Below are 23,242 nucleotides of genomic sequence, written 5' to 3' on the forward strand. Positions count from 1 at the left end.
GTTTATGCAAAGCAGTGATGGATTTTACAAATCGTAGGTTTAAGATTAACTGTTTTAAAATGTATCCACCTTTTTTTTTTTTTCCCGTAAGAGTGAACGTGCCATTTGTAAATTTATTGGGTCAGGCCTCCGTTGTCATTCGCTATTTTTAGCCGTACAAACAGCTTTTCTATGTGATATTACGAACTGGTGTCTCTTACAATATTATTTTAATGTATTATCTTCATTGTGAACACGCTGGTTTGTAGTGCAAGGTATATTGTAGAGGTGGGTATATTGAATTAATACATTAATGTGAAAACAAAATGCTGAAGAGAGCAAAATACTTTATTGTTTCGGTCAAGATTGAAAATATACATTTACCTGACTGACTGACAAAATTTACTTACAAGACAAACCAAAACAAGAGTGAAAATTATCTGAAATGAATTAGATTTCTCAAAAAAGCACATATATACAGCTTTATATAAAGGAATACCAATGTAGTCATGAAATGCCCCAGGCTGTCAGAAACAAAAATAAAGCCAACCAAAATCATATTATATGATATTAAAGTAGCTCTCACCCTTCTCAAGTTAAATACAAACTGTGTTATATGTTTACAAAATCAAAGCAGCTGATGATTTTAAATGTATTTTTAAATTAATGATATATTCCCATTAAAATCCCTGGAATTGGTTTTGTGTGTTAAATATATAAATGGATTTCATCATGACAATATATGAAAAGTGCTGATGCCTGAAGGCATTACTTGCTAGATTCCCTCTGAAAAGCCTGTTGGAGCTTTTTAAGAGCATTTTCTTTGGCGTAACCCAATCTGTAGATGTTAACCTTTACCAAATAACCAAATAGTGTTACGTCTTCAGTTATTATATAAAATCAGTTGCACCTAACAGATTGAAAACACAGTGTCAAGATCTAATATTATGTTGTACACACAGGAGAGAAATTTTGGATGACTGGTCAACTGTGTCACTTGATCCAATACTGAATTCAGACCGTTCATAAACTGTTTAGTATCCTCTCATGCAATAGTTTATGTATATATGTCATTATCAGAAACATATTCACATTGTTGCTCCTCTTATTTGGTACCTTCTCACAATGCACACAAACAAAGTGGTCAGTAAAAATAAACTAATATTTATCTCAGCACAGTAGAACCGTAAAGTTTCTCTTCTCAAGTCGTTTGCATCATCTCATCCCCGGTGTCCACCAGCTGTGTTGTTGCTGCTTCAGCACGGCTTGTTTCTCTTGAGGACTAAAGTGCAAAATGGTCAAAATGGCCGTGAGCGTTTGCTGGCGACCTCTGGTGTCGTGGAGCGTGAGAAACCTATAAATAACATTCTTGAGATACTCAAGGTTGGCCCCATCTCTGCCCTGATCTCGAATACGCTTGTCCAACTGGCACCGTAGCTCGGCGACCTCTTCTTCATGCCTCTCCCCATTAGCAATCAGCTTTCCTTGTAGCTGATGCAAGTCTTCTTCTAGACGATGTTTTTGTTTGCGCAAGGTGGCCACTTCGACTTCCTTGCGTGCCAGCTGTTCGGCGTACAGCAATAAAGTCGGCTCGTTGGGGCCAGCTAGTTTTAGAGCTTGAGCGATAATATCGCTTTCTTCTTGTTCTGGATCAGCTTCCTCTAGGTCACCCCCTTCTAAAGCTGTGCTGTTATTTGTAGCGGGCCTCTGATGGCTTCCAAAGCCGATCACCGTGGCCGCACGGAGGCGCTCAAGCTCGAGGTCTTTTTCTGCAAGAAGAGCCATGGTGCGATCTCTCTGTTTGTGCAACTCTTCCTCAAGGCGCAAGAAGTTTTCCCTGTGTTGAGCATCCAGCCTCTCAATTTCCTGTTTGTGGGTCTGCTGGAGTGCTACAAGCGCTTGTTGCCGCTCGTCCAAATCTCGTTTGTGCTTGACTTCTGCTTCGTCGGAAGCTATACGAAGGTTGATGTACTTCTCCTTCAGCTCGGCCAGCTGGTCACGTGCTTCTTCTAACTCTTTAGCCTGGTTGCCATCTTTCGTGTTCTTGTTTTTCAAAACACCCTGCGCCCTCATTTTGTAGCGCTCAAACTCCTCCCTAAGCTGTCGGAGCTCTTGCTGATAGTGAAGCTTCTCGCTCTCGGAGACTTCCTGGTGCTTTTCTCCTTCTAAAAGCCTTTCGATGTCCAGATTCTGGTCTTGAGATCTTTGCGCAGCCAGGAGGAGTAACTTTTTCACCTTCTCGAGCTTGTCCTTTAACACGTCCACGTTCAAGTTGGTGTCATCGATGTTTAGGTCAGAGGTCGTTGATCTGTTGACTGCTGCGATTGCGAGGGTTTTGTTCTCGGTGTCGAGTTGAAGGATGCGTTCTCGAAGCCTCTGAGCGTTTTGTTGGTCCTTCTGTCTGGCCTTCTCGCAGGCACCTAGTAGTTCGGAGAGCTCGGACACTCGCTCCTCAAGGCTGGCAACTCGTGCTTCCTCCATCTGTGCCTGCTCTCGGAGACGCTCATCTGCTTGTGCCACCTACAAAGAAAAAATGAGAATTTTAGATCAGTAATAGACCAGGGGTGTCCAAGAGTTTAGCTTCAATCTTAATTAAACAAGCTGAAAGTTACTAATTGAGATCTTTGGGAATACAAGAAAACTCCAGCCAAGTGTGTTTTGAAGCTTGGGCTAAACTCGACAGGACATTGGATATCCAGTAGCAGGACTGGGCACTCCTGCAATGGACTGAATATATCAGGCAGGCCACTGAACTGAACAGATGTTTATCGAGGGGTGCACCAACATTAAAATACAAGCTGATACAAATAAGCCTTAAAGGGATAGTTTACCCAAAAAGGAAAATTCTGTCATTCATTACTCACTCTCATGCCGTTCCAAACCTGTAAGAGCTTTGTTCATCTTTGGAACACAAATTAAGATATTTTTGATGAAATCTGATAGTTTTCTGTCCCTGCATAGACAGCAATGCAACTACTATGTTCCAAGCCCATAAAGACAGTAAGGACATTGTTAAAATAGTCCATGTGACATCTGTGGTTCAATCTTAATTTTACTTTTTGACGCACATTTATGAGAGTGCCATGGCTTGTGCTCGTGAACGGGTCTTGAGACACAGAAGAGAAGAAATTGTTAAATAAAGTCGTTATTTTTCTTTCTTTGAGCACAAAAAGTATTCTAGTAGCTTCATAACATTACGGTTAAACCACTGACGTCACATGGACTATTTTAACAATGTCCTTACTACCTTTCTAAATCTTAAACGTGGTAGTTACATTGCTGTCTGTGCAGGGTCAGAAAGCTCTCGGATTTCATCAAAAAAATATCTTAATTTTATTGCCGTGCAATGATTAATCACGATTAACCACATCCAAAATAAAAGTTTTTGTTTACATAAATATATGTGTTTACTGTCTATATTTATTATGTATATATATAAATACACACACATGCATGAATATATTTTAAAAAAATGTTGTTTAGATATTAAATATATTTATATATAATATTAATTATATCAATAAAAGTATGTACTGTGTGTGTTTGTGTGTATTTATATATACATAATAAATATATAGAGTACACACACAAAAACTTATTTTGGATGCGATTAATCACGATTAATCATTTCACATCACTACTTAATTTATGTTACGAAGATGAGGGTGAGTAATTAATGATAGAATTTTCATTTTTGGGTGAACTATCCCTTCAGTTATTTTCATATAACCAACAAGCGATAAATTGCTGATAGCAAAATTCTGTATTTTGTCGGAGTAAATTCAAAATATAGTGCTAAAATCTAATTCTGTATGTATACAGTATGTACTATATAGATATAGTAAAAATAACAAATGTTCCTAAATTATTTGTGTCTTTAAATATTGATACAGGTATATAATAAAGTCAGCATGACATGAACATTCACCCTATTTTCTAAACGCATGTTATTGACCTTATTGTGAAAGTTTCATCCATGCATGTTTCATTTTTATTCATTATTACTTACTTATTTGTTTGATTGACCTTTTAATTTTAATCAAAATGTCATGCGATCTTAAATAGTTGTCCCTTTCTTACTGACTGACTACAATTCATTCATTCAAATCCTTTATATCTGCCTCAACTGATGGATTGAATCAAGTTTCCACCATACATTTTCTCTTTTTCAATAAACCATTTCACGTCACAATATGAAAAAAAGATCTGTTCTTCTGCTGCCTCTGCTACTTTCATTCCATTGCAACTCTAAAAAGTTATTCATACACAAAACAAAAATGAATGGTGGAATTAATGAATGCTAGAAATCTAACATTATATAAACGTCACTACAAAACTGTAAGACACAGCCTCTTTTTAATAAATACCTTTTTGATTTCCTGCTGAAGTTGCTGGTTGAAGTGAGCTTTGAGCTCTGCAATCTCTTGCTGGAGCTCCTCGACACGTGGATCAGGTTTGTTGTTCTCCGCTGCTGCAGCCTTCAGGCTCTTCCTCAGCTCCTCTCGTTCCTGAGTGATCTCTTTCAGCTGCGTTTCATAATCCATCCCCCGGTCTGCCGCCTGCATGGCTTCGGCCAACGTCTCTCGTGCGTCCTCCAGTTTGAGTTCCGCATCCTGTCTCAGTCCCCTCTCCTCCTGCAGGAGTTTCTGGAGCTCTCGGAGCATGAGCGCATGATCTCCCTGCTCCTGCTCCCGTTCGTGCTGCTGGGTAATGACGCGGGCTTTGCTCTCCGCCAGCTGCTCCTGCAGGCTCTGAATCTCCACTTGGTGTTGCTTCTGCTCTTCCTCCATCCTGGCCTGCAGCTCTTCAAGTTCCTGCTTCATCTTGCGCTTGTCGGCCTGGAATGAAGCTTCCATTCTGGACTTTTCTTGAGTGACGGTGGCTAAGGAACTGGTCAGGGTGGACAGCTGCGTCTTCAGTTGGATGACACGGCGGTCGGTGTCCACCGCAGGCGGTGGCGGCTCCGTACATCCGCTGCTGCTGGTGCTGATGCCACTTTCAGATCCACTTGCCTCCTCAGATTGCTGGGGCAACGCATTTGCGACAGTCCCGGCGGTGGCTCCATCTACAGCACAGCTTTGGTCCTCCTCTATTTGGTCTCCTTTAGTGCTGTTGCTGGTCACGCTAGTGGCCGTTTCAGCAGAGGCTGCTGTATCCAAGCTGTCTTCACTGTGAAGCGAAGATCTGTCATCCCCAAGGTCAGAGGGCAAAGGTCGTTCCGCGTTTACTGTACCTCCACCAAACGACAGGTTATCGCCACGCTGGCTTAAATCGACCTCCTGTGAAATGGTCAGTACCTTCAAGCTGGCTTCCAAGGCCTCTTTTTCCTTAAGTAGGCTTTGGTACGCTCTGACAACATCTTTGAAGCGTGTCTGATACTTCACAAGCTGTTTCTTCTGCACTTCGATGGTATCCAACAGCTCTTTCTTGCTTGGGCCTCCACCAAAGCTCATACCAAACTTCTCCATGGTGTATTAGTGTCAGTCAGGTTTCATGCTCTCTGATGTGATCTCCACCTACAAAGTACACACAGTTTATGACTGTGAAATAAAGAATTGCAATGTGCAATATTATTGCAGGACTTCACAATATTTGGAGTTTGCTTTAAACCTAAACATTTCCAAAACGCTTTTGTGAATAATGTCTGTTTTACACTTAAGAATTATTAAGCACAAATAATACAATGAAAATGAAAAAAAAAAAACACATTAAGACTGATTTTTCCCAGTGTTTTAAGATAATATTGAGTGTATTTACTGTTTATATCGTTGAATGTTGTCTTCAGCTAATTAGTTAGCAAGTTGTAAAGGTGTAAGAATACATGCATTAAATCCCACACCATGATATTTCGATCTAAAGCACTGTGCAAAACACATTAAAAGAATGTGATCTTAATTTTGTTTGCTGTTCATACAAGCTTATTTAATGGAAGAAATATCGCATTACCGGAGTACGTGTCCTGTTTACTTCCAGCCGTCGCTTCCTGGTTGGGAAGTGACGTTTGATGAAAAATTAAAAGTTCAACTGTATTACAAAATAAATATTACAAGTGCAAACCAGTTTTATATGCCAGAGTATTCGGTTTTTAAATAGCATGCATAAAAATATCCATATAACAAATATGAATCGAACTAGAAAAGTATACTGTGCATTGCTTTTCTTTCTTTCTTTGTTGTGGTTAAGTTACTACTGCCACCTATAGTTACTCTAGAATACGATAGAAAAGAGTAAGTCACATTGCTTAACACACATGCAAAGTATAATAATAGTGCATACTTTCAGGGCATAGAATTCTATTTGATATTCCGGTGTAGAAATAGGCTATTAACCTGTAAACCCATGTGCGATAATAGTCACCTTTTTATTGGAACCTTTAGACAAATCATTCATTCATTTATTAATAACTAAACAAATACATTTTTATTTTTAGATTTTCTGTTTTTAATTTTGGTTATAGCATTCACAGTTTTATTTTGCGTCTTTGGCATTTAGTTTTGTTTTTAAATGTCTGTATTTTTATTTAACTTTTATTTCAGTTTATTTTAATACATCAACTAAATGACAGTGAGAAATGCTTGAATGTTTTCTTTGCAACTAGCTTAAGTATATGTTTATTTATATTTTATTTTTAGTTAACATTTCTTTTATTTCAAGTAATAAAAATTGCAAAATTAAAAGTGCAAAATGTCAGAAATAATAATTTGTTCAGTAAAAAAGCTATTATCAGTATTGGGCACGTACCTTTATAAAAGTAATTAGTTATAGTTACTAGTTACTTCTCACAAATAGTAACTGAGTTAGTAACTGAGTTACATCATTATAAAAGTAACTAATTACCAGGCAAAGTAACTATTGCGTTACTTAAAAAAAAAGTCTAATTTAATATAACTATAAAATAAATATAAAACATTGTACACTAATCTACACTATTTTAATGTTGTTGTGGGCAGTGTTGGGAATGTTACTTTGAAAAGTAATTAGAGTTACTAGTTACTTATCACAAATAGTAACTGAGTTAGTAACTGAGTTACATCATTATAAAAGTAACTAATTACCAGGGAAAGTAACTGTTGTGTTGCTTTTTTTTAAAAAAAAAAAAAAAAAAAAAAAAAAAATATATATATATATATATATATATATATATTAAATAACCTGGATGACCCCAATATTAAATATGTTAAATGAATGAAATTTTAATTCAATTAATTACATTTTTAGTTTACTCACCAGACTAATATTAAATATCTGATATAATATTATAATTATATATATATATATATATATATGTGTGTGTGTGTGTGTGTGTGTGTGTGTGACCCTGGACCACAAAACCAGTCATAAAGGTCATAAAGGTTTATACATCATCTGAAAGCTGAATAAATAATCTTTCCACTGATGTATGGTTAGTTAGGACAATATTTGGCCGAGATACAACTGTTTGAAAATCTGGAATCTGAGGGTGCCTAAAAATCTAAATATTGAGAAAATCACCTTTAAAGTTGCCTAAATAAAGTTCTTAACATTGCATATTATTATATTATATATCCTAATGATTTTTGGCATAAAACAAAAATCAACAGTTTTGACACATACAATGTATTTTGGCTATTGCTAGAAATATACCCCAGCAACTTAAGACTGGTTTTGTGGTCCAGGGTCACACACACACACACATATATATATATATATGTGTGACCCTGGACCACAAAACCAGTCATAAGTGTCAGTTTTTCAAAATTGAGCTTTATACATCATCTGAAAGCTGAATAAATAAGCTTTCCATCGATGTATGGTTTGTTAGGATAGGACAATATTTGGCTGAGATAGAACTATTTTAGTATATGGAATTTGAGGGTGCAAAAAATTCAAAATATTGAGAAAATGGTCTTTAAAGTTTTCCAAATTAAGTTCTTTGCAATGCATATTACTAATCAAAAATTAAGTTTTGATATATTTACAGTAGGAAATTTACAAAATATCTTCATGGAACATGATCTTTACTTAATTTCCTAATGATTTTTGGCATAAAAGAAAAATCTATCATTTTGACCCATACAATGTATTTTTGGCTATTGCTACAAATAAACCCCAGCGACTTAAGACTGGTTTTGTGGGCAAGGGTCACATATATATATATACACACACATACATATGTAGAATTTAATAATAATATAATATAGTGGACCATGTGCACTCTCATGCGTCCTCTCAAAAACCCCATGTAAACTCTCCAAAACGTTATGAGTAATTTGTGTTATAACATCCAATACTATTTAGTAAACTGTGCACAGTGGCACTGTTTCTGCAGAATTTTTTATTCAGGAGCTCCTGAGAAAGTCTAGTGTTTGCTAACAAACAGTACCTACCCAGTGCCATCAAAGTGAGCAACCTGACAGACAATCTAGACCTCTGCACTCTGTGAAGCCGCACCGAATTTATCGCCATGTTTATTTAGTGTCTTGACAGCGGTACATCTTCTTTTCTTACTCTTTTGCAAATTTTAAATGTTGAGAAACTGCTTAATTTTCCCTCTTTATTAAGCAGTGGTATGTTCAAGCCACATGTACCACCAAAGGAACAGATCTCAATAGGATTAAGAACTATGAAAACTATCAAACTATTAAGAATGGAGAATTACTAAAAGTGCTGGACCAGAAATCAGATGAAAATAAATGACATGACATGCCAGATGAATGCTGCAGTACAGTACATGTTGAAATGCTCTTTGCTTGTTTCAACTTCACAAGTCTTCGTAATCAGTTCCTGTTGTAACGTCCTTTTCTGTATTTTCGTTCCCCACTTCCCCTTTCTTTGTCACCCTTCCTATATTTTATCTTATTAGTCATTTGACCTTGTAAAGTATAAGTATGTATTGCTTTAAAGCAAAGATGAAAGATGAAGCATTATACTATTGCAGGGGAAGACAGAGATAAAAACATAAAGAACTTGTGAAACGATGATTAGGAATATCTATAATTACTCTCAAATAGCATAGCATTCCAGACTACATAATAGAAAAAAACTAGTGTATGAAGGACTATTACTTTCTAATTGCAGTTATTATGCAGTCATGATGATACAGTTAGAGATTATTATTTATATATAAGATTATTAATTATATATATAAAACTTTTTGCATGGTAAGACCATGACAGACATGCATTTTAAGCACATTTATTGTTTTGGCCACAAATAATTCAATGCTTACTTTCTACAAACCAAAAAAGAAAGTAAAATATGCATAGTACTTTATTTAATATATTACTGTTAATGCAATTATTCAAATTTCAAGTGATTTCAAGCCTGTTAATTGAACACATTTGGAAACAGACTGTAAAAAGCATTCAGTGCACTTAAATTCCTGCTTTCACAGACCCAAGGGAAAATAAATTCATATAACAACAAGGTCTCACGCTTTACGTTAAGACTGGAATATGAAACTTCGAATGAAATTATAACACCCAGTGTAACATTGTCGTCAGCAAACTGCTTCCGTGACTAATGCATGTCTGTATGATTCTATTATGATTCCTGCGTGAAGATACAATGCAATAAGCAGGTTCTCAAGGTCCTGTATTTGTATAAGAAAACCATAGGTTAATGGATTGCATGGGTTAAATGTAAATACACATGTATGATAAACTCCAGTAATACCTTAAATGTGACCACTCAAGCATAAATGGGGGCTAAAACGTTGACAGCATTTACTCCTGCATTAAAAGATAGAAGATGAATCCCTTAACCAGTCTGTAACATTGTAAATGTATAAGAAAAAAAACATCAACTCACTCTGGCTTAGGTCAAATACACCTGACGCCACCCCCAAATTGGTGTACTAAAGTCTTTTCATAAAAGAAATTGAGTGTGATTGTGCTAAACATCAGATGGTTGTAATGCCTGGGTCGTTTCAATGTGAGGGCACCATTTTGAGCTTGTAATAATGGGTAAGGCAGTCCATATTATCCACTTTACTACACAATAACAGGTTCCCGCTGGTTGTTCTGCCTTTTGACTACAAAAACCTTCTGTCCGGAGATCGTCACAGCATAAACGTAGTCTTCAAACATCACTGTGAACAAAAACACAAAATAACATCAGGATATTTACTAAGCTGAATTAATAACAGCTGAGGTTTTAGGTTGAAAAATTCTAGACAAACACATTCTTGACAGGCTTTAGGTGGGAGAACCTAACCATAGAGGCCCAAGTAAAAATATGTTTCTTACCTGACATGCGTTTGAAAGGGGGCTCAGCTGTCCCATGCAATCTAAAACGACAAGCTGTTCTGACCATCTGCATGATCACTCCTGCCGTGTGCTCGTCATTTTCCAGCTCTCCTGCAGACTGTAAAAAGATTCACAGAGCCCTTTCTTACTTACATTAAAACGCTTCAGCTGGACATAGACCGATCACCCCTGCCAACCCTTCTACATAATGTTTACTGGTTAATCAGCCTGTAACCCTTTTCATCTGTATTTTGAGTATCAGGATGGTTGTACATATGTAGGTATATGCAAATTGTTTATTTATCGTTTTTTTTTTTTTTTGTTTTGGTATTGTCACTTTTTTCATGTTTGTAAAATGTCTAAAATTCAAAATAAATCACAAAAAAAAAAAAAAAAAAAAAAAAGATTCACAGAAGAATTAATTTACATATTGGCTTATGCATGTACACTGTTGTTCAAAAGTTTGGGATCAGTAAGATTTGTAATGTTTTTTAAATAAATCTTTTCTGCTCGTCAAGGCTGTTTAGTTGATAAAAAATACAGAAAAAAATAGTAATATTGTGAAATATTATTGCAATTTCAAATAGCGGTTTTCTATTCTAATATACTTAAAAACAGAATTTGTTTCTGTGAAGCAAAGCTGAATTTTCATCATAACTCCAGTCTTCAGTGTCACATGATTTTTTTTAGAAATCACTTATTATAAATGTTGAAAACAGTTGTGCTGCTTATTTTGTTTTTGAAATCTGTGATTTTTTTTTTTTTTTCAGGATTCCTTGATGAATAAAAGGTTAAAAAGTACAGCTTTTATTTAAAATATAAATCTTTTGTTACAATATACACTACCGTTCAAAGTCTGGGGTCTGTAATTTTTTTTTTCTTTCTTACTTTCTTTGAAAAACAAATGAATAGTTTTATTCCGGATGTGTTAAATTAATAACAATAAAAAAGTGATCGTATAGACTAAACGCTGTTCTTTTTAACTTTTTATTCATCAAAGAATCCTGAAAAAAAAGTATCACAGGTTCCAGAAAAATACTGATTGATAATATATCTCATAATGTCAAGTATTTACAATATATGATGAACTTAATTGCAAACTGAGTGTTTAATAACTTACCGCAAGTACACCTTCCTCACTAATAACCAAATACCCAGTCTGATCGGGTATTCTCTCTAAACCTTGGGTCAGAGCGGTGGTCTGCAATTCAAAACAATATAATGCAGGAAATAAACATTAGAAGAGCTCATCTGTCTAATGGTTTCTTACAGCTTACTCCTTTTTATCACATTATTTATAATCTCATATCACGTTTTCCATACGCATGCGCACACCTTAAAACCGTTTCATCAAAAGAAACATTAAGCTGGACAAATGCCTCGAAAGTAAAAATTATATTTACCATTTTTAGGTAGTGCAGATGAATTTACACTGTTGTCTTCCTTCACACCCCGCCTCACGTGACTGCCAAGCAAGCGTCGCGTGCTTATAACGTCATGTCACAAGGTACATGGCTTTTTCTGTAAATCTGACATTGCTTTTATGCTTTGGAAATATACACCACATGATGATGATTAGAATATGTTTTATAAGTACAGAATTCTGACAGTGTTTAGGTTGTTCACGCACACATTCTGATTCAGGTTCAGATGTGCTGTCATTAGCGACACGTTAACGCGACGAGCACAGATCTCAGATCAGTCTAAATAAAGCGCTTACGCGTTAGTCAAAGCGGAAGTGCAGTAGTCAGCTGATTAAAGCATATGATCTTGCTGGACGGAAAAACATTTAATCCATTCTGTCTGGTATTTGAACGAATATAAGAAAAAGACAAAATGCCTGGACGGGGGAAATTAATCGCTGTTATTGGGGATGAAGACACATGTACCGGATTCCTTCTCGGAGGGATCGGAGAGTTGAACAAAAACCGAAAACCCAATTTCTTGGTGGTGGAAAAGGACACTAGCATCACAGAAATAGAGGAGACCTTTAAGTAAGAGACAGGATTTGAAATGTCTAAATGATTTAAGATCTTATATTTCAATCATAAATATATGAAATATTGCCTATATTGTATTATATTAATAATCTATCTATCTATCTGTTTTTAGACATAGCTTTATATATGTATGTATTACTTTAGAATTTTATAGTTTTCACATAATCAAATTTTGACTGAGAATAGCATTTTGTACACAATTAATAGTACAAAGATCATTTTTTACTTGAATGTTAACATCAATGATATCTGTTCTTCATCTCCAGGAGTTTCCTGGCTCGCAGTGACATTGGCATCATCCTCATCAACCAGTTCATTGCAGAGATGATTCGTCATGCTATCGATGCCCACATGCAGTCAATCCCGGCCGTTCTTGAGATCCCCTCAAAAGAGCATCCGTATGACGCCTCCAAAGATTCCATCCTGCGACGGGCCAAAGGCATGTTTTCAGCAGAGGACTTCCGATAAGCTGATACCCCTGTGGGGTCACGTTCTGGCCTGGGCGGGTGTGAGAGTAAACAAGTTTTACTTCTTGTTCTCATTCATCTTGCTGAAGCTGGAACCCGTATTATAAAGATTAAATACTGATGTGTTGTAAATGTGATGTTCTTGTGTATTTTGCCATTCCAAAGTTTGAAGATAAGGAAATTGTTTATCAGTGCTCCTAATAATAATTAGTATAATTAATTATATCATATATAAAAATTACAAGAAAGATATGTGTTATTTTACCCCTTGTGTAATAGACATATACCGCAAGTGATTGTTATTATAAATATTGTCTATATGTTTTATTTTTCAGTTTGTTCATTTCAAAGCTAATAATGTTGGACTGCAAAACCACTGTTCACTTATTGACCCCGTTTAAATCATTCTCAAATAACTTACAAATGCTAACTGGACATCTTTGGATCTCTCACTTCTGTAACTGTAATGCGATGTGCTGTAAATGCACATTTTGTCATTGTATTGGCTGACACTTTGAGCACTGGAAAGAGCTGTACATGGTGTGATGTAATTAAAATATGTTAACTTATGTCTGCAAAACTGTGACTCGCAGTTTATTAAAAGTAATGGAGTCTGACACTCTTTTGGTTTTGTGTGATGAATATCTGATATCTAAATAACAATACAAATTATGATAAAGCCAAAGTAATTATAATAAATATTAAAAGATAACAGAAAAACTGGCACAAGCTGATTGGTTCATGTTGCATCTGCAGCCAATGAGCTTGCTGCTTTTCTTTTTTTTATACTTATTTTTTTGTTGTTTTATTGTTTGTTTGTTTTTTAGATAAGAACAGAAAAACACTTTACATAACAAAAAAGAATAAAATAAATAATTCAACAAATAATAAAAAAAATAAGTTAAAATAACAAAGGTTGCCACGCATTACACATTAACTTTCAGTAATAACAAAGGATTGTCATATAAACCATTACACATTTGACATGCGTTTGCACTATATCAATAAATAATTAAATACATTTACAAATGCAAGACCACAAAGGGACTTGTTAACCATTTCCTCCATTTATTCTCAAAGATTTGCATTTGCAGCCATAGTGTATATGTGAGTCTTTCCATTTCTCTAACCTCTGTTACTATTTGGAACCAGTCTTCTCTCGTAGATGGGTCTTCCTTGTGCCATTTCCGGGTTAACGCCTTTTTATTTGTTGCCAATAAAATTTTAAATAAATGTTTATCATCTTTCCCAACCTCATCTGGGATAGAGCTTGCTGCTATTATTTAAATGGCTGGTTAGCATTCATTAGAGCATTTCGCAGCACGCTTTCAGAGTTCCTCTGAAACCCTCCACCTCCCCAGCTCCACCTGTTTAGACCTGCTATGGGTTATTATACTGTATATGCTATTTGTGTAGCAGCAGTATGTCTTAAATACTCACAGCACTGTAACAGCATATGTATTGGTAATCGCAAGTTCCTGTACTTGCGTTACAGCAGAAATATTAAATATATTTGTCTGGCTTAATAAATAAATACATGCTCTTGGGAAAAAGCCACACACTTGGGTAATTGACCACTTCCTGGAAACCACATTATCACTGTGTTGTCACATGCATGAACGTCTAACTGAAACTTAAAACCAGATATACTGTATCTAAGTTTACCGTAGGTCTAAGAATGACCAAACTCTGTGACGACAGGATGTGATTCATCATTTTGTGGTTTCTTACACCACCACTATCAGCTCCCAAACATTTTCAAACACTGATAAGATCCCATCACTCTTCTGTCTTTTAAAAGTATCTGTCCCTGTTTCATTCAAGGACAAAACCTGCTTCAGCTTGTGGGAATCACACACAACTCAGATCCCTAAAAGATTAAAGAGCTTTTGAATGGACAGGGAATTGCATATAAGCTTAATTCAGCTCTGATCTGCTTCATTCACATTCACTCTGTTTAGTAAGTCAGACAGCATGTTTCTTGTCTGGACTCTCAGTTTTCTCATCCTCAGCTACACTCTTGGGTTTCCCATTCTTAATAGTACAAGGTAAGATATTTTCATGCATAACAATGAGTGAATGTGTTGCTTCCACAGTTCTACACATTTCACCAACATTCTATGATGTATTCTTTTCAGCAGTGGATCTCACATGGAGACTCTTCCCAGTGTCACAGAGAGGAACTCCACAGAGTATATTAAGACCGATCAGACAAACAGGTATAGAACTTTTTGAGTCCTACGGAATGCTAAGCAATTCTTTCATCTAACCCAAATGTCTTGACTTTTTCGATAGATCTGAAATAGAGATACAAAAAAGGCCTTCAAAATTTCTGTAAGTAATGCATTTAATTCATTTTTTTAAATAATAAATACAATTAAACAGTATATTATATTATATAATAAAATGTTATGTGCTGTGCTTTTCCTGTATTTAAAAATAATGTCAATTTGCATTTAAAATAATGGAATAATTCCTTCCATTGTAGTTGCTATCCCTTCTTACACAAAAGAAAGACAGACTGCACAAAGAATGCTTGTTTTGTTCATAATTACACTGATAACAATTATATTGTGTTTTCGGCCTCTAATCTAAAATGTCAAATTAAAATTCATTAATCACTTCCACACAGAAATCACATCTTAAACAAGTAGTGAAATGTCACCATTAAGTAGAACAAAAAACTTCCTGTCTCCTTATTCCTGTTTCATTCTCTCCATCACCTTAATGCTTTCTGATGCATATTCCATTTTAAATTCTCATTCAGTGTTTCTTGGTGCCTGATATTCTCTTTCATTTCAGCCGAAGGTTTTGTTTTCTCCCCACTTGTTCCTTGTGGAACCTGGGGTCAATGCTACAGGCTGGAAATGAGATTGCTGGAGACATGGCCAGTGATCCAATGGGAATCGGCAAGAAATGAAGCACGATCCTGAATAATCAAAGAACCGGTGGTGTTTGGACTGACTATGAGAAGAAGTTGCACTAATGCATTTCAGTAAAATGATGTGCTTGGCTATCTTAGGTTTTCTTTTTAACATTCTGTGAAAACAGAATTAATTTAGGCATGTTATAATTTATAGTAGTGTTGTAATGTTTCTGTTTTCATTTTGATGATAAAAATGTTATTTTGCATTTTATTTCTGTCCAGTCTTAGCAGCTTAGTTTTTAGTGTTTTTACTGAAACCTTGTGCATTTTATGGAAAATTGAACAGTATTTTCATTTGACTGCCTTTATAAGCAGAAGCCTTACTGCAGATGTTGTTGCACCTGATGGTTAGGCACTGTAGATGAACGTGGTAAAAAGAAAAAACTATATTCCTAGGGATTTTTTTAAGTTGTCTTAAAAACACATTACAACATGAAAATGCAACAATATAGAATGGGATACTCGTTGTCTATGTATGTTGTATAATCAGTCAGGAAATTTGTAGGTGTACTATAAATTCAGTAATACAATTCATAATTGTCAGCGTCACATTTAGTTTCATTGAGTTTGTTCTTAATCCCACCTGTATAGTTCAGTTATATGTGACCCTGGGCCACAAAACCAGTCATAGGGGTCAATTTTTGGATATTGAGTTTTATAAATAAATAAATAAATAAGCTTTCTATTGATGATTTGTTAGGACAGGACACTGTTAGGCTGAGATACAGCTATTTGAAAATCTGGAATCTGAGAATGCAAAAAAATCTAAATATTGAGAAAATCACCTTTAAAGTTGTCCAAATGAAGTTCTTAGCAATGCATATTACTAATCCAGAAGTAAGTTTTGATATATCTATGGCAGGAAATTTACAAAATATCTTCATGAAACATGATTTTTATTTAATATCCTCAACATTTTTGGCATAAGAGAAAAATCGATAATTTTGACCCATACAATGTATTTTTGGCTATTGCTACAAATATACCTGTGCTGCTTAGGATTGGTTTGGTGGTCCAGGGTCACATATGTGTAAAAGTACTCCTGTTTTTTTCTGTTTGTTTATTGCTGTTTGTGGATAAAGGACTATTTAGATTAAATTTCTTTGTCTAATAATTTTACACAGCTCAAAATGAAATTAAATAAAATAAAAAAAGGAATTATAACTAGACATTGTATTACTGCATAATGTGTTATAAATGCACTTTTTGTCATTGTCAATTTAAGTCTAAAAGGTACAACTTTTCCAAGCTGTTTTCGCATATCATCTGTTTTTCTTTTAATGTGAACTAAGATTATGTTGTCCAGTAAGAAACATATGAGAACAGATTCTAAAAACATCACATCCCTAGTTTCTATAAAAGGGTCATTCATACGGTATATAAAAGGTTATTGAAACTCATAAAATCAAATGTTTCTACAACCCTGAAACAACTGATGATAGATAAGTTAAGCCAGTTATGTAGCTTGGTTTTGACAAAAAACTTTAACAAAAGATATGGCTGACACAATGTTCCTTCTCAATATAAAATGTTAAAAACAAACTTTGTTGATAGACCTGTTAAATAAACAAATATCTGTACACACTTCAGACAAGAAACAGATTTTTTTCCATTATTGTCCAAATACTGTGACTCATGGAATTGATTTATTTAGAAGGTCTCATCAATCGACTATGTCTGTCTTTTAAATGTTTGTCCTTGTCTTATTCAAGGACAAAAGCGAACTCCTGCCTGTGGGAACCACACATGTATACAAATGCCTAACATATTTAAAGAGCAGTGGAATCCTCTGAAAATCAAATAGATTGTTTAATCAGCTCTGATCTGCTTAATTCACATTGACTCTGTTCAGTAAGTCAGTGCTGGTGATGAACAGCATGTTCCTTGCCTGGACTCTCAGCTTTCTCATCCTCAGCTACACTCTTGGGTTTCCCATGCTTAATAACACAAGGTAAGATATTTTCTTATAACATATGTGTCCACAAAAATTACAACATTCTACTTCACACCTGTGATGTATTTGTTTTTAAGCAGTGGATCTCAAACAGAGACGTTTCTCAATGTCACAACCGGGAACTTCACAGCTTCCAGGTATAGAATGATGGGATTTTGGGCCTTGGGGTGAGAAAGCAACAATCACAAAGTTAGACCCTGAATGCAAATATGCTGAAAATATAATATACCTATGTTAAAAAATTTTGTTTTCATGTAACAAGAACATATTTGATGTATATTGCAAATTAATGAATTGCTGTTCTTGTTCATACCGAAAAATAATGCTCTTGCTTATTTCTATTAACCTTTCTTTTCTGACAGAGAAACATCACCGCCAGGTTTGTCAGAAGGGTAAGTAATTTTCTTTTGAAATTCTCTCTCTTGGAACTGCTAATTAGTTCAAAAATGCAGTGGCATGTTGGTATTAAAACAAGTTCAAATTCGTAAAATGTCATTGTGATTAACTTTATAACGTTCCAGTATGAATTCGCCTGTTCATACACAAATTCATAAGTAGCCCAGATTTTTTCTGGAAAAACTATGGCATCCAAATGTAAGCTAATATTCATCTGTGCCTCACAGGATCATATCGCTTAGATGCCTTTTTTCTACCTGTGTCATGCAAAATTTGGGCCACAAGATGCAGACTGGGGATAAGAAAGCAGGGGACAGCGCAAGTGACCCATTTGGGCCTGGGAAAAAATAAGAGATGTACAGGAGAATAAAAGTTACTTTACTTTTTTTTTTTTCTTTGAAGATACATTTAATTGTAATATATCTTTTCATTAAGCTTTGCTTAGATTCAAAAGTGCTGTCTGTCTTTGAGAGCAAATGTAGAAATGTATGTTATCAACACTACACTAATGTCATCATCTCTGCATACAAATGAAAAATAAAATATTTTACCATCCATTTATTCCTGTCTTTATTTTGATAATCATACAAAAGTCGCATAGTTTCATTAATATTTAAGTTACCCACAGTGTCAATAGTAGAAAACAAAAAGCCATCCAAATAAATCAAAGGCAGCCTGAATAAACACATGCAGTTTTTTTTCCCCATTGCACCCGCGTGATAAATTAAGCCAGTTATATAACTTGGCTTGACTTGAACAAAAGATATGGCTGAAACAATGTTCTTTCTTAATGTAAAATGTTAAAAACAAACTTTGTTGATAGACCTATTACGTAAACGAATATCCACACACACTTCAGACAAAAATCAGACATTTTCCCATGATTATTGCCCAACATTGTGCTATATGTGGTGACTTATCTTCTCTCTTTATACTGCCAAACATTGATAAAGTCTCATTAATCTTCTCTGTCTGTCTTTTAAATGTTTGTCCCTGTCTTATTCAAGGACAAAACCAACTTTTGCCTGTGGGAATCTCACACATTGGCAGATGCCAACATATTTAAAGAGCATTCAGATCCTTGGAGAATTAAATATATTTTTTAATTCGCTCTGATCTGTTCCATTCGCATTTACTCTTCAGTAAGTCAGTTCTGGTGATGAACAGCATGTTTGTTGTCTGGACTCTCAGTTTTCTGATCCTCAGCTACACTCTTGGGTTTCCCAATCCTAAAAACATAAGGTAAGATATTTTCAAGCATATCTGAAATGTTGTCCACAAAAATCACGACATTCTACTTTATACTTGTAATGTATTCATTTTCAGCAGTGAATCTCGAACTGGAGACTTTTCACAATGTCACAGAGGGAAACTCCACAGACCACATAAAGACCAATCAGACCAGGTATGCTTGATGATTTTATAAAACAGCATGAATGATGTTGACAGACTGGTTGGGAAAGGTCACATTATCTGACTTTGGATGCGAATATGCTAAATTTTGATCATCTTACGCATGTTGGGCTCTTAAAACAGGTAAGAAGAACTTCATTTATTTATAAAACATGACAAATCTACTCTTTCATAAACAGTATTTCCTCTGTCACTGTTACCATTAGGCTAATATTTGTAGTTCTTTACTGCTGTTCATAAGTAAGTATGTCAACAATGACAACCCTAAATAGTTTTAGCATATTAATGGACGTGACAATGTTAATGTATTTGGGTTTCTACTTGTACTTGGACTTGCTACTGCTAATAGATATGCAGACACAGTGCTGTCAGGATATAAGATATGCTCCTGCTGCAATAGGCATATATAAATCCCATAGCAGATGTAGACAGGTGGAGCTGGGGGAGGTGGAGGATTTAACATGAACTCTGATAGCACGAAGCAGGACCAGCTTACTGCAAACACTAAACCAAACTATTTAAATGTTCAGCAAGCAATATCATAGCCTGCAGAATCAGCAGAGGCTGAACAGCTCATGCCATGTAGGAAATGATTGCTAGTAGATTGCATGTAAAGAACCTGCCTTTTAACCTCCTAACCTGCTGTCCTATTTTTAAACATTTTCTGAAAAACGGCATACCCAATAAAAATGTCGGTAGCTCTTGAACCCTATGGTCTATATTTATAAATCTGGTCTTTTTTGAAACTAGACACTTGATAGTTTGTTACCCTGGAATCATAATAACTCAGTTAGTATAGCAACAGAGTAAATCAGGGTCAAATATACATGAAAGTGACTCACGATTTTATTGCATGAATTTCACTTAGGGTAAAATGGATGAGACTTTTTAAAGGAGTCATATGATGTTCCTAAAAGAACATTATTTTGTGTATTTGGTGTAATGTGATGTGTTTACATGGTTTAAGGTTCAAAAAACAGATTATTTTCCACATACTGTGCATTATTGTTGCTCCTCTCTGCCCTGCCTTTCTGAATCACGTTGATTTTTACAAAGCTCATCGTTCTGAAAAGTGTGGTGTGCTCTGATTGGCCAGCTACCCAGTGCGTTGTGATTGGCCGAATACGTCACACTTCTAACGGAAATGTTACGCCCCTTACCATGTTGCGATGCCATGTCCCGGCATGACGAGACAAAATCAATAAAACCCATTATAAATGAAGCATTTGTTGCATGGGGAGATAATTACTGATTATGATAACTTCTATTGTATTTTTACATAAACATAAAACCTGTCTGCATTTGTGATTGTAGAAACAACAAACAACAAGAACTACTCTACACTGCTCAAAACTCATGTTTAAATAGTTAGTAGCAAATTCTTTAAATATGAAAAGGTACTGACAGGCTGTGAGTCAGAAGTGCCAGACTGTCCTTGCAAAGTTGGAATTGCCCACTTTATAGAAACAGCCTTTGTGCACAGCTGGCATTGTATACTACTCTCCCAGGTTCAGGAAACAATTCTCCACAAAATGCACTGCACACACTCGAATATTTGCATTGTATTGTTCTGGAACAGTGTTGTAAATATAACTTGGAAGGCCAATCAAAGTAGTTTTGCTTTCGCAACGAAACACACAGTGTCTTCACGACATCGTTATGGCGACAACAATACTACAGCAAGAATAAAAGTTACGTCTTTCTTTGCATATACATTTGGGCGGTGTTATGCAAATATTCTCACACAGTGATGTAGATTTGTGGGGGTGTGTTAGAATGAGGCATTTTAGGAAGGCGTGTATGAGTCTTAATTTTTATAAAGAATATCTGTTTGGGTTTGAGACTTAAATCTTTGCAACTTTACGGATCTTATATATGCACAAACAACTTGTATTAATGCAGAAAAATGTTTTTTTTTTTTTTTCCAATTCTGAAACTTTCTAAGATAAACGCTCTTTCTTATCACTAATGATTTGTCTTTTTTGACAGACATGCATTACAGCTAGAAAATAATCTTATAAAAGTCATGTAAGTCATTTTCTTTTCAAATTCTCTCAGTTGGAATTTCTGATTAGTTTTGTAATGTGTAATGCATTTTAAATGATTAAGAACTAAAAGTCAGAAACGCCTGTTAGCCTCTGGAATGACAAAACTTTTTGTCCTTTGTCATTTCAGGCGTGTGGTTTGTCCTCTGGCAACTTGTTCCTTGTCCAATCTGGGGTCTTCCCTACAGATTGGAGATGAAGTCGCTGGAGACTCGGCCAGAGATCCAATGGGAAATGGCAAGAAATGAAGCAAGACAGAAAAAAACAGCATGATCCTGACAGAGAAAGTCCCAGTGCATTCCCAGTGCAAATAACTCTTGAATCGAATCTGTGTTTTAGGTTAACAGATTTGTCACAGTGCTTAAAATCAGAGGTGCATCTAAATGTAAGCTAATATTCATCTGTACTTCACAGGAAAGCAAGGCTAGGATGCCAATATGCTCCTACCTGTGCCGTGCAAAATCTGGCCGATGACATGCAGACTGGGGATGAAAAAGCAGGACACAGTGCAAGTGACTGCGAAAAAATAAAAGGTGTATAAGAGAAAAAGGATTCTCTTATTTGATTGTTTTTAGATACACTTGAGGTCAAAAATTTACATACACCTTGCAGAATCTGCAAAATATTAATTATTTGATCAAAATAAGAGTATCATACAAAGTGCATGTTATTTTTTATTTAGTACTGACATGAATAAGATATTTCACATAGAGGATGTTTACATATAGTTCACAAGAGAAAATAATAGCTGAATTTATAATAGCTGAATTTATAAAAATGACCCTGTTCAAAAGTTTGATTCTTAATACTGTGTTGTAACGTGAATGCTCCACAACTGTTACAGAAGGTTCAAACACTCACTGATGCTTTAGAAGGAAACACTACGCATTAAGAGCCAGGGGGTGAAAACTTTTGAACAGAAGGAAGATATTTCTTTCTGATGATGTACGATCCCTCTTATTTTGGTAAAATAATTAACATTTTGCAGATTCTGCAAGATGTATGTAAACTTTTAACTTCAACTGTACCTTTAATTGCCTCGCCTTGATTCACAAGTGCTACTTTACAATACACATTTTATTATTCATGCAAAGAGAGAAAATATAGAAATATATGTATGTATAAATATCTACACTTGCTAATGTCATCTCTCCACACTAATGAAAAATAAAATCATTCTTTTTTCCATCCACTGACTCCTTTAATTTGAAGATAAAATATTATAAATATATATATATATATTATAAATATATATATATATAAAATGTTACCTGTTTTATCATATGTGTATGCACGTGTATGTATATGTTGTCATAATTAAAATAGCTTTAAAATATTCTAAACAAGGTTTATTCAAAATCTAAAAATGCAGAAAGTTTTTTGTGAGGGTTAAGTTATGGGGTAGGGTTAGTGTAGTGGGATATAATATATATTTTGTACAATATAAAAACCGTTATGCCAATAGAGAGTCCCCATAAAGCATAAAAACCAACATGTGTGTTTATTTCCTCCTTTTGTATTCCAATGCATTGACAAGGTCTCATCAGTCTTCTCTATCTGCCTTTTAAATGTCTGTCCCTCTTTTATTCAAGGACAAAACCTACTTTGGCCCATGGGAATAACATACATATACAGATCATTAAAAGACTAATGAGCTTTTGAATAGTCAGGGAAATGTATATAAGCTTAAATCAGCTCTGAATTGCTTCATTCACATTCACTCTTTTCAGTAAGACAGTGCTGGTGATAAATAAAGCATGTTTCTTGTCTGGACTTTCAGCTCTCTGATTCTCAGCTACACTCTTGGGATTCCCATCCTTAATAGCACAAGGTAAG

At 35.2% G+C, this 23,242-nt stretch overlaps 4 protein-coding genes and 1 long non-coding RNA gene across 8 annotated transcripts; 3 read left to right on the plus strand and 2 right to left on the minus strand.

Moving 5' to 3' along the window:
* Positions 1-306: 306 nt before the first annotated feature.
* gcc1 (GRIP and coiled-coil domain containing 1) lies at positions 307-5,982 on the minus strand. The gene is made up of 3 exons (XM_051108433.1): positions 5,926-5,982; positions 4,347-5,495; positions 307-2,499 (listed from the first exon to the last, which is right to left on the minus strand). Exons 2-3 carry the CDS (start codon positions 5,445-5,447, stop codon positions 1,195-1,197), a joined length of 2,406 nt encoding a protein of 801 aa, XP_050964390.1. The 5' UTR covers positions 5,448-5,495; positions 5,926-5,982; the 3' UTR covers positions 307-1,194.
* Positions 5,983-9,210: 3,228 nt separating this feature from the next.
* Positions 9,211-11,770, minus strand: lamtor4 (late endosomal/lysosomal adaptor, MAPK and MTOR activator 4). Its single transcript, XM_051108427.1, has 4 exons — positions 11,609-11,770; positions 11,326-11,406; positions 10,206-10,323; positions 9,211-10,048 (listed from the first exon to the last, which is right to left on the minus strand). Exons 1-4 carry the CDS (start codon positions 11,609-11,611, stop codon positions 9,951-9,953), a joined length of 300 nt encoding a protein of 99 aa, XP_050964384.1. The 5' UTR covers positions 11,612-11,770; the 3' UTR covers positions 9,211-9,950.
* A 168-nt stretch (positions 11,771-11,938) lies between these two features.
* On the plus strand, positions 11,939-13,291 carry atp6v1f (ATPase H+ transporting V1 subunit F). Its single transcript, XM_051108426.1, has 2 exons — positions 11,939-12,199; positions 12,472-13,291. The coding sequence occupies exons 1-2, from the start codon at positions 12,042-12,044 to the stop codon at positions 12,671-12,673; spliced, it is 360 nt and encodes a 119-aa protein (XP_050964383.1). The 5' UTR covers positions 11,939-12,041; the 3' UTR covers positions 12,674-13,291.
* Positions 13,292-14,569: 1,278 nt separating this feature from the next.
* zgc:193726 (uncharacterized protein LOC561161 homolog) lies at positions 14,570-16,147 on the plus strand. Of its 2 annotated transcripts, none has more exons than XM_051107145.1 (4): positions 14,570-14,720; positions 14,811-14,891; positions 14,968-15,006; positions 15,475-16,147. In XM_051107145.1, exons 1-4 carry the CDS (start codon positions 14,647-14,649, stop codon positions 15,590-15,592), a joined length of 312 nt encoding a protein of 103 aa, XP_050963102.1. In that variant the 5' UTR covers positions 14,570-14,646; the 3' UTR covers positions 15,593-16,147. The 2 variants fall into 2 exon arrangements, with proteins under 2 accessions (XP_050963102.1, XP_050963103.1); XM_051107146.1 differs by having other exon boundaries at positions 14,588-14,720; positions 14,814-14,891.
* A 2,598-nt stretch (positions 16,148-18,745) lies between these two features.
* Positions 18,746-22,549, plus strand: LOC127163757 (uncharacterized). 3 transcript variants are annotated; one of them, XR_007827539.1, is made up of 4 exons: positions 18,748-19,190; positions 19,275-21,389; positions 21,537-21,745; positions 21,821-22,549. It is a non-coding gene; the product is annotated as an uncharacterized LOC127163757 (long non-coding RNA). The 3 variants fall into 3 exon arrangements; XR_007827540.1 differs by having other exon boundaries at positions 18,755-19,190; positions 19,275-19,353; positions 21,351-21,389; positions 21,537-22,549; XR_007827538.1 differs by having other exon boundaries at positions 18,746-19,190; positions 21,537-22,549.
* The last annotated feature ends 693 nt before the right edge of the window (positions 22,550-23,242 follow it).

This window comes from Labeo rohita, chromosome 4 (genome assembly GCF_022985175.1).
Source record: "Labeo rohita strain BAU-BD-2019 chromosome 4, IGBB_LRoh.1.0, whole genome shotgun sequence".
Classification (NCBI taxonomy): Eukaryota; Metazoa; Chordata; class Actinopteri; order Cypriniformes; family Cyprinidae; genus Labeo; species Labeo rohita.

Excerpts from the sequence above, each read along its gene's own strand:
- gcc1 (XM_051108433.1), bottom strand. The coding sequence starts at position 5,447 with ATGGAGAAGTTTGGTATGAGCTTTGGTGGAGGCCCAAGCAAGAAAGAG. Across the intron at positions 2,500-4,346 it reads TTCAGCAGGAAATCAAAAAG|GTGGCACAAGCAGATGAGCG; the intron begins GTATTTATTAAA and ends TTTTCTTTGTAG.
- lamtor4 (XM_051108427.1), bottom strand. Across the intron at positions 10,324-11,325 it reads GTGAGGAAGGTGTACTTGCG|TCTGCAGGAGAGCTGGAAAA; the intron begins GTAAGTTATTAA and ends ATCTTTTTACAG. Across the intron at positions 10,049-10,205 it reads CCCTTTCAAACGCATGTCAG|TGATGTTTGAAGACTACGTT; the intron begins GTAAGAAACATA and ends TTTTGTTCACAG.
- atp6v1f (XM_051108426.1), top strand. The coding sequence starts at position 12,042 with ATGCCTGGACGGGGGAAATTAATCGCTGTTATTGGGGATGAAGACACA. Across the intron at positions 12,200-12,471 it reads GAAATAGAGGAGACCTTTAA|GAGTTTCCTGGCTCGCAGTG; the intron begins GTAAGAGACAGG and ends CTTCATCTCCAG.
- zgc:193726 (XM_051107145.1), top strand. The coding sequence starts at position 14,647 with ATGTTTCTTGTCTGGACTCTCAGTTTTCTCATCCTCAGCTACACTCTT. Across the intron at positions 14,892-14,967 it reads AAGACCGATCAGACAAACAG|ATCTGAAATAGAGATACAAA; the intron begins GTATAGAACTTT and ends CTTTTTCGATAG. Across the intron at positions 15,007-15,474 it reads AAAAGGCCTTCAAAATTTCT|CCGAAGGTTTTGTTTTCTCC; the intron begins GTAAGTAATGCA and ends CTTTCATTTCAG.